General features: G+C 37.0%; 1 protein-coding gene across 5 annotated transcripts in view; it reads left to right on the top strand.

Moving 5' to 3' along the window:
* The first annotated feature begins 1,470 nt into the window (after positions 1 to 1,470).
* slc35f4 (solute carrier family 35 member F4) overlaps positions 1,471 to 11,082 on the top strand; it is an 83,653-nt gene continuing 74,041 nt past the window's right edge. For all 5 annotated transcript variants that reach the window (XR_015513779.1, XR_015513780.1, XR_015513778.1 and 2 more), the window contains exon 1: positions 1,471 to 1,797. Coding sequence is in view for 2 of the 5 variants with exons in the window: in XM_087291049.1 (XP_087147175.1) it covers positions 1,578 to 1,797 (220 nt within the window). In the remaining 3 variants the exon portion in view is untranslated. The remainder of the gene's footprint in view (positions 1,798 to 11,082) is intronic.

Genomic DNA, 11,082 nt, shown 5'->3' with positions numbered 1-11,082 from the left:
TATGATGTTTTTTTACTACAGTAATGAAGAGAATGTAAATTAACCAATGATAAACCAGACATGATGAGACTACACGTGTTTATACAGTAACTTTGCAGTTTAATTAGAATTTTAATATCACAATAAAGTTATAAAATGTTTCCCTTGTCAGACTCAGTCCACTACTATATAGTAGTGTGGTTGTGAATCATATCCAGTCTTTTTCAATCAATATCCAACGTGCGATGATGTGTATATTTGAAATGGATATATGGCATGCGTACTATACTATAGCCTTCTACATTTCACAACAGTAAACTAACACTCAAACTGTTGCCATAGATCACAACAGAGTTTTATACATAAAACGACTGAAAATTTTGACCATTTTCATTTTGATGTAACTGATAGTATTATTGACTTAAATATTTTGAGAGCAATCTAAAAGCTCTTTTTATGCTCTAGATATTTGGCATCTCCTTTACACTTTAAAACTGCGTATGACTAGTTGGCATGTAATAGTGTGCAATGCACAAGACCATATGCCTTCTCACTGCAGTGCCTTGAAAGTCAGTGCAACACTGCATGATAAAATATTTTTGGGGAGGAGCCTAATAACATGATTATGACACGACGATGCACTCGTGTCTCTGTTGCGAAAACGACTCCACTGCGTCCACTCTGAATCTTAAGCGAATCGTTGTTTTGAACAGGTTCTTTTCTTTGATTCATTCGAACCGAATCCCAAGAGTCAAACTGTGAGGCGAGTGTTATGAACTACAAAGGAGTAATACGCACTTTACTATAAGGTTTATTAGTTAATGTTATTTCATGTATTTACTAACATGAACTAAGAATGAACAAAAATTGTACACCCTTTATCAATAGCTCCAAATGTAGTTCATTTTTAAAATCTAAAGTTGTGCTTTCTAACGTAATATTACCTAATGTAATGGGTTAACAAAAACAATAGATGACTTTATTCACATTATCTAACTCTTACAAGATAGAACATTTCTGAGATAATATATTGTTTAGCCTACTTATGCATTACATTAACTAATAGAACCTTGTAAAGTGTTACCGTAAAATGTTAACAAAAAATGTATTTAATCCAAAAAAATAAATAAATAAATAAATCATAGAGAATAGTGATTTATGAAACTGAAATGAAATATTCTTACAAAACTGCTACAAAATTAAAATTATACTTGTTAAATCATGATAATCACAAATAAATAACTAATGGTTTTGCTACAGTACCCACAGTTGATATCTGTAGAAAATTGTGGTGATGCATAATTACACTCTTACTACAATAAAAACCATGGTCGATTTCCATGAGGATGAATTATTCAAACGAACCGATTCGCCGGAATGAATCGGATCTCCCTGTTCTGGCAACCATCTGTTCGGAGCATCGTGACGCCACCTGCTGTCTGATGCAGGAACGGCGCTGAGCAAGTTTCACACAACCCTGAGCGACTCCTCAAAGCAACGTGTGCTGGAATTTGACTCGGGTGATGCTCTCAACAGCGGGTTTCGCATGTTTATCGCTTGTGACCTGAAAGCTGCCGTTTTGCCCGTGCGGAGGTAAAATGAGCAGCCCGGAGATCCAGGATTCGGGAGAGGAGCCCTGCTTTCGCCTGGAGCCCCTACCGGGCAAGAGCCCGCACCTAACGGGCAAGGCGTCTCCGCAGGTGACCAGCCGCTGGGATGCGCCTCAAGTGACGGCCAACGGGCTGCATGACATTGAGGATCGGATTTTACGAATCACCGGCTACTACGGCTATAACCCCGGATACTCCAGCCACAGAAGTAAGTGTTTATAAACACGCGCAATAATAGATGCAATAGTGATGGTGTCAGGATCAAGTCACTGCTGTCTTCTCACGGGTGGCCTTGAAAGAAGAACGTATGCAATCTGAATGTGAAGGGAAAACACTTGCTGTGAAGAATGTTTCATTTTGTCTTTATGGAGCTTTGCTCGTAAGTTAGGTGCTTTCTGTGTAATTCAGTTCAGTTGACAGAACTTTCTGTCGAAGTTTTGAATAGAATAGAATAGAATAGAATAGAATAGAATAGAATAGAATAGAATAGAATAGAACAGAATGTGGAATATAAGATGGATGAGGTGAAATTTAAAATAGAATAAAATTAAAGGTTAAAATTAAAAATGTAATTATTGAAAATGGGAAAGACTGAAATACAGAGTAGAACAAAAATTGATATATAAAAAATTAAGAAATTAAAATAATCCAGATTATTTTGTGAAATCAACTTAACGCAAGTAAAAATAAATGACCTAAATAAATGCACATTTTCTTTGTGGACAGTTTAAATTCATCAATGATTCATCAGTGATTTAGTGTCAACAAATAAAAATATCTTACAAAGATTGTGTGGTAAATACATATGGCTTTTAATACCTTTTGTTGGGTAAAATGTTTTATAAAAATAATGTATGCTGCACATTACACCCACAGTAAGACAATGAAAATAATAAGAAATCATTAAACAAAAAGCAAACAAGGAATCACAAGCAATGGATAAAGCAACATGTGTGGTTGGACAGAATGCAATCATTATAGCAGACAGTCATTTGCTGAATGCTTATTAAAATGACAATGTGAATGGAGTAGCGTGATGATTGAATCCTAATTATAGGTCTCTGTCTTTCCTGAATTTCAATGCCCTCGGTCTATTTAAATGCGACTGAAGGAGTCTTGTTTCAGGGCAAATTTGAGGTTCTGCTTTTAATAGCGTGCAGGATATAAGTATATAGGCCTGTGTATTTTTTTTTTTTTTTTTGTGGCCAAGTGTAAGTGTAAGTACACACCACACTCTGGTCTCTGGTGTGCTGTTATTACACTGGTGCAGTATGCAAGTACATGAATCATGTCTAATGAACATCAGCATGTTTGACTGAATGTATTTGCATGTTTTGTATCTCTTAGTTCCTGAGGATGGTGCATGGTAATGTTAACTCTGCATAGCATTCATTCATCTTTGCCTCTTGTTGTATTGCAAAAGCACATCACACATGATGGGTTATGCCAGAGTTGCCAATTAAAGCGCAGAAAACTTTTTAGGGGCACTATATTTAAATGACTTTTTTCAAATAAAGAGGCTATTTTTTACTCTCTTTTTTTAATGAGAAAGTGTCATGTTAATATGTTTCCTCTGGGACTTCAGAGTTTTAAACCCTGACTCAGCACTATATGTAGTGAATTCAAGTGTCAGAGAGGAGAACAATGCAAAAACTCTTTTATTTAAGAGAACTATCTGTGATCTTCATTAATTGGCACCAAAAAAACTGATGATTTTGCAGACGATTTTGTGCAAAAGCGACTTAAAAATTCAGCGATTCATCAAGAGAGGCAATACACAAGAAGTGCTAATTGTACATAGGAACTGCTATTGCTCAGAGAATTGAGTGCTAAGGAGGGGAGTGTTGTTATTTTAGAGAGAGGAAAGTGTTTCTACAGGTGGTTTGTCAAGCCCACTCACCTACATAATGCAAATTTCATAAATGCACAGAATTATGGAGTGATTGTAAGAAAGTGTCTGGTGCAAATGTGCACAATTGGCATTCCAGTCAACATTGGGATGTGAAAATTAGGAATAACAGTCTAACAGTCACGCACCGCTATATGAAAGAATTGTTTTGAGGACTGAATAGAAGGGGCAATGGTGCCTGTAATGGAAAGGAAGGAAATCCTGCCGTATTTAGATTTATTTCAAAGAGCAAGGGGCATCCCCTGGTGGTTCAGCAGTATGGGTTGATGTTTATTGCTATCTGTGGTGAGGGGGCGTGGCCGAGAGCCGTGAGAACGGAATAAGGCTGCCGCGTAAGTGGATGCACCTGTGGTGCGCACTGGCCTCGAATCCCACGGAAGGAGCTCTGGACTATAAGAGGAGGAACGATGGCAGAGGAAGCCGAGAGAGGACCGGGCCCGGACATTAGAGATGCGCGGATGGCGGTTACAGCCGCGGAAACCGCGGATAAACCGCGGATCGGGCGGATGACGTGACGAAAAATAATATTTTAATCAAATTCGGGCGGGTGGTGAGCGGTTGTACTGTTTTTGTACACATAGCTGGCGCACCAACGAAAAAGCTTAGGACTGACTTCACAGAATGAGAGGAGGAATCGGATACACTAATTCTGGATGAAGTACAGAAGTCTTCATCTACAAACTTCCGTATAGACGGATCAGCAGAGGAAAATCTACTTTCCTTTTGGGAGAAACAAGGCAGTCATTCCCACGTCTACAGCACCTTGCCAAGAGAATTCTATGCATTCCAGCAACAAGTGCTGCGAGCGAGCGCTCCTTCAGTGCAGCAGGGCGCATCAGAGGCCAAGCGCTCTCGTCTGAATGTTGAAATGATGTGTCAAAATGCGTTTTCTAGGCTACAATAATAATAAAAAAAATTGTACAGTACAGTGCGTTTAATTTAGGCTATTTATTTATTTTTGTTCCTGTGCGCCAATTGGAGACGGAGTTCACTGCTGATATTCTGAGAGCTTTATAGGGGTGCTTCTCATTTCTTATTTGTGTATCCTCGTTTCCTTTCTTTGCTTTCTTTCCTCGTCTTTCCACCCCTATAGGATGCGAGGGAAGGACGCAAGGAAAAGACTCAAGAACCGACCGAGGAATCGAATCAAGTGAAAAGACACGTCCTCGTATTGTTTAGCGTCACTTCAAAGCGTCAATTAATGCTGGATTTGACTTGCACGTTTGGATTAACTGCATGTCATTAAAGTCATTCTCTTTTTTTCTAATAATCAATAAAGAAACATTCATTTAATAATAAAAAGGAATAAGCCATTCAAATAAAGAGCTCAGTCAGCAGATGACGGGCGGGTGCGGTTTAAAATTTGGTCAAAAATGTTAGTGCGGATGGATGGCGGACGGATGATGAGTTTTGTGATGCGGTTGCGGATGAAATAATAGCCCATCCGCGCATCTCTACCGGACATATTGTTTTACTTTTGCTTTCAGTTTGACGGCAGTCTCCTTGAGGAGCTGCCGTCCGTTTGTTTTGGTTTAGACGGCAGCCTCCGTGAGGAGCTGCTGTTCATGTTATAAATAAATATTTTAAAAGTGCGTCGGTTCTCCGCCTTCTTCTTCCTGGCGCCCAAAGGGCCATAAACTTTATTACACTATCCTTTATAGGAAGATTAAAAATATGGAAGAAATACAGGGAAAATACCTTTACGGGAGGATAGTGGGATGGATGACTGGAGGGTTGACAGGTATAAAAATTGGTGTCAGTTAAAGTGTCAGTAAGATGAAAGATTGTGTTTTTTACAGGTGGTTTGTCAAGCCCACTCACCTGTTTGAAGCACTCATCATAAATGCACATTGTATTATTTTAGATCGATTGTAAGATTGTAATTTTCGGCGTGATTGTAAGAAAGTGTTCGGTGCACATTTGCAAAACTGGTGCAAGCGTTGGTTAAAGTGTCAGAGAGATTGGTGGTTTGTCAAGCCCACTCACTGTTTAACAATGGTCTCCTTGTGATTGTGTGGGGGGAGAGAGGAGGGGGTCCTGCTTTTGCTCACATGGGTTCAGGTTCAGATGTTTAGCAATTGATGGGAAAGCACAGAATTGATCCTTTATAATTTATACACAAATTATTGTTGGTTTTGCTCAAACTGCACACATATTTCATTCTGAGGAAATAGGAAAAGTAACTCATACTTATTCAAAGATGTTGTTCTTCAGTAGAATGTTAAAGAAAGCTTTTAGGTTCAAACTTGATCCTTGGTGATTCTTAAAATGGAAAGTTACAGGCACTTTTTGGAGAGTGCAAACATGTTAAATAACAAAAATGGCAACACTAAACAACAAGGTTTCATTATTCATACATTCATTTTCTTTTCAGCTTAGTCCCTTTATTAATCTGCGGTCACCACAGTGGAATGAACCGCCAACTTATTCAGCATATGTTTTACGCAGCGGATGCCCTTCCAGCTGTGAAGGGCATCCGCTGTGAGGCGAATGTGCTACCCACTGCGCCACCGTGCAGCCCAAGGTTTTATTAGTTAATGTCAATTAAAGTATTTACTAACATGAACAAGCAATAAACAATATATTTATTACTGAATGTATTCATCTTTTGTAACGTAAGTTAATGAAAAAAGTGGTTCATTGTTAGTTCTCACAGTGCATTAACTAAAGTTAACAAGCACAGCTTTAGCTTTTAATAATGCATTAGTAAATGTTGAACTATCAATAATAAATGCTGTACAAGTATTGTTCGTTCTTACAGTAGTTCATGTTAGTAAATACATGAACAAACATTAACTATCGGAACCTTCAATACAATTATTACAGTGCGTGTGGCACATGGTCCAGATATTTTTGCTTCATCATTATCATTAGACCTCAATATACCATCAGGACCCAAAGGCATTGATTTTGTTTAGCCTGAATTTTTTTTTTTTTTTTGACTTTCAAAATGTCATTAGTCTTTCAGTTGCATTTTCTGAATCACCAAGAGCAACATTTTAGCTAAAAATCTTTTTTAAAGTTCTATGGAAGGAAAAAGTCACCCATATCTTAAGGGTGAGCGCTTTAACACTAAATCCTTATTTTTCTGAGAAAATATATCTTTACTGGCAGAGTGTTTACAGGGAAACGTGGTATTTTATTGATGTATGTGAAAAATATCTATTCCAAAGCCAGACCAGACTACTGTAAATGTAAATCTAAAACACCCCTGGCAGGCATTTTGATTTTTGACAGGGATATAACGACCAGGGATGTGATCAAGTTCATCATCAACTAATAGCATGTTGTAGTCCTTTTCTATTATAAATTCTGATATAAATTATAATTAAATCAACTATGAATTCATTTTTCATCTTAATACAACATAATATACGTGTATGTTCAGTTATGTAATTCAAACATTTTTTTATTAAAATTAAACATTAATTAACATTAGTGTTTTTGTACTTGATGTACAAAAACATGTGTTAATGTTTTAACAACTTTTGTCCTATTTAAGGAATGAAAGCTAAATAATATACACAATTATTAGTTTTGCCAGTTTTTGGCAGTGGTAGTCAGTGTAATATATGTGCATATTTAAAGTCCCCTCTTAAAGTTTGTAAGCACCCTTGGCAAAGTAGTGTTTTGGACAACATCAGCATAAAGTGTTATCATTTTGTGATGACTTGTGGTGACTAAGAGTAAACACAAACTTTCCAAACTCCATCTTGAATATAATAAAATGATTTTACAACACAGAAAATAGCAGAGCCACTAATAGATCATCTAAACTGTGTAAAAAATGCTGCGTTCATGGTTGCACCAACACAATATGTTAACCTAATTGTTTGTTATATAATTCTTAGCCCATCCCCCCCACCCCCCCACCCCCCTTAGTTTTTTTTTCTTTTTTGCAAGGAAGAGCAAGGAAATGTTCACAGTATGTCTGATAATATTTTTTCTTCTGGAGAAATTCTTATTTGTTTTATTTTGGCTAGAACAAAAGCAGTTTTTAAGGTCAAAATTATTAGCGCTTATAATTATTATTATAATTAAAATTATTACTTCTGCATCAAACACCAGCGTATGCTACGGCTGTCGCCGTCGCCGTCACTGACGTGCACCTCTCAAAAATGTAACTACACGTCGCAACGATGCATAGCGTAAGCTCTGTGATTGGTCGGCTTGGTAGCGCTGACGAGTCTGGGCGGGACCGAGAGCCGCGCGAATGGTGCGAGCGATTGTTTACAAGTGTGGAGTACCGTAAAGGAGCTCCGGATGGAAAGTTTTGTTCTGTGTTTACCTCATAGTTAAAGTTGTTGCACGTCCGCCGGTTCCTGCCTCAAAATGAGCGAGTTTGAGGCACTTGTACATCCAGGAAGTGTTCAGGAAAAGAAGAAAGAAGAAACTCAACACAGAGGAACATTTACACCTCACCGCCCACTAGCTTTTCGGAAGTGTTAATGCAGACCAACAGAGACAGAAGTATAGATACAGAAGTATAAATGCACAGCCACGCGCGTTGCATGCGCCGTGGGTTACGCCGGTCACCTGACGCAGAAGTATAAATCAGGCTTTAACCTTATCAACCTAGTTAAGTCTTTAAATATCACTGTAAGCTGTATAGAAGTGTCTTGAAAAATATCTAGTCAAATATTATTTGTAATCATGGCAAAGATAAAATAAATCAGTTATTAGAGATAAGTTATTAAAACTATCATGTTTACAAATGAGTTTTAAAAATCTTTTGTCCAAAAATTGGGGGGCAAAAAATTGTGTGTATTTGTGTGTGTATATGCACAAAAATTTAAGTATGTTGAACATAAAAAAAATAAGTTGTCTAAATAAATCTATAAATCTCTACAATCGCGTTGTTTTAACTCATCATAAATAAGTAGTTTGAACAAGCTGCAGAAGTCATTTTACATCAACATCAAAACAGTCTGTGCCATGGGGAAAAACAACCAATAAGAACAAATGTTTGTAGACCTTGCTAGGCACTTTATCTTGACCTTTTAAAGAAATTGATATATTTTAGCTTGATTTAATAATAAAGTTGCTAGTAATATTTCTCAACTCAGATAAGTTAAAAATCCAAATTTTAAGTTTTATATATTGCCAAAAAAAATCAGAAACCAGTAGGTTGACCACCCACTCAGTGACTTTTTCCCGAACATCGCATATTGTTTACTAAGTTTACTATTCAGTCAAATTTACAATAATCTAATTTGTACAGCTTTTAGAATATACATATCAATCATCATAAAACTTGATAAAACCACAAATCTTTGATAAAATAACTTTTTAAAGTGGATGTTTGCATGGAAAATATATTCTGACAAAAATCTCATTTGAGCTTGTATTAATATGCTCATATCAATCATTATAAAACTATGAGATAAAGCAGAAGAAGAATCTTAGTCTTTGTTATTCCAAGTCTTGTTATTATGAGTGTGTTAATGTGAACAATGAGCCTGAAAATATAGTTATATTGTAATGTAATGGTCATACATCCAAAGCGCTTCACAATCATGAGGGGAGGTCTCTCCACACCACCACCTGTGTGCAGCATCCACTTGGATGATGCGACGACTGCCACAGGACAACTGCGCCATTGTGCTCACCACACATCAGCTATTGGTGACTTTGTCCCGAACATCGCATATTGGGATAATGGTCATATTAAGAAATGCAGTCTTGCCTTTTATATGAGGCCTTTATTATTTTATGGTGTAGTTTATTTCGCCTATATAATAGTTGGCTGTCTAAAATGTGAAGCAGGTCATTCCCTGAATTTAAATTACATGTAAAATTAAGAAATTACATTGCAATGTGTTTTCTGGAAGGGTCCACAGAACATACTATCTGACAGGCAAATACAAATAAGGTATTTAAGTTAGGATGCCCACATTGTCTCACACAAACTTGAGACAAATGTCCCTTATTTAGTTTGTGTGGTGATGTTTACCCTAGAAGTCAGTGTACTGCCAAAAAATGCATTATGGCTCAACTTATTTGCCAATATAGGGATCATTGGGTGGATTATTGCATGGGTTATTATTTGGAAGAGAATTGGCTTGAATTAGGCAATCGGTTAGCGATTTCACAGAAGCGATGCTTAATCGGGTAGGGGTGTCATTTTTGGTGATAAAAGGCAAACTTTTTTCTACAACTCTGGTAGGGCCAGCCTGATCTCACGAGAAAACGTAAGTATTTTACTTTTTGGCAGTTTAGTGGCTAATTCGTACGAATTCGTACGAGTTCAGTCGTAAGAAAATGTACGATTTTAAAAAGGAGGCGTGGCACCTAACCCAACCCCTAAACCCAACCGTCATTGGGGGATACGCAAATCGTACTAAAATGTACGAATTGGATAGTGCGAATTTGTACGAATTAGCCACTAAATGAAAAAGTTACGAATTGCCGTGAGATTGTGTTGGTAGGGCTGCACATTTTAATATATTTCTCTATTAATATCATAATGTGACCGTTCAAAATAGTCATATGGCAAAATATGCAATGAGTCTAGATTAGAATTGATCATTTCGCAAGTGTTTTTGAGGCATGTATGAGGATTTTAATAGCATTTATAGATAAGGAATTGTACTCTCTGTAACTGTAATTTTTTATTTTTTATTTTAATTATTTAAGTACTGTATACCTTAATACAGTTAGACTCCTTGCAAAGCAATAAAATACTGTTTCTTTAGTTTTTTTTTTCGTTTGTTTTTTTTTTTTTTTTTATGCCAGTAAATTGTTTATTATATTTTTTGCAGATGCACCCTCCTACACGATCATCCCATGTAAAATTATAAATTTCCAAATAGTTACTCAGCTCGTTGAGTAAAATTTCATTCATATCGTAAAATATATCAGAATAAAAAATCTATTACAATTTTTAAAAAATTGCAATGTTAGTTTTTTCTAATATCGCTCAGCCCTAAACTCGGGTTACTGCTATCCATTTCCAACACAGGGATAAGAATTGTTTACTCCACACAAACTCAACTCCTAGACCACACCCCCATTTATGATACGACACTGGCCAATTATATGTGCATGAGTAACGTTCAACACAATGAGGTTTTGACTCTGATTCAGTTGTGTAACAAACTACTTGATCAGACTAATGTGGGCAAATAAGTCCCAGAATCTCCAAATCAACCCATGATGATGCTTCTCTACCCGCTGGATGTAATTGCTTGAGATCACATAGCAGAAACAGCGTTCTTGCACTAAGCTTTTTCAACAGAAAGTTTGTAACCATTTGTTAATTGGCCCCCAAAAATAATAATTAAATCCATCTAGCATGAGAAAGAATTATCCAGCAGAGTTATGCCAGAAACAGTCTGCTGGTGTCATCTTTTGTCTTCTAACCTCTCATCCACCCAATGTGAGTCAATGTGACCCAATCATCTAAATGTATCTGCAGCAGCGCTCAGCTGCAGACCACCTCGTCTGGAGAGCTATTTTTAGTCACAGGCCTAATGGGACTCTTCTCATCTACTTAGCCAGAGAGGCGCGGTTAACTGTGAGCTCTAGGGAGCTTTACAGACTTCAGAAAAGACAGCTGACGTAAGAAATCATTAACCCAAAAAA

This window comes from Danio rerio, chromosome 17 (assembly GCF_052040795.2).
Source record: "Danio rerio strain M-AB ecotype USA chromosome 17, GRCz13ab, whole genome shotgun sequence".
Classification (NCBI taxonomy): domain Eukaryota; kingdom Metazoa; phylum Chordata; class Actinopteri; order Cypriniformes; family Danionidae; genus Danio; species Danio rerio.
This window is presented reverse-complemented; position numbering and strand designations above follow the sequence as displayed.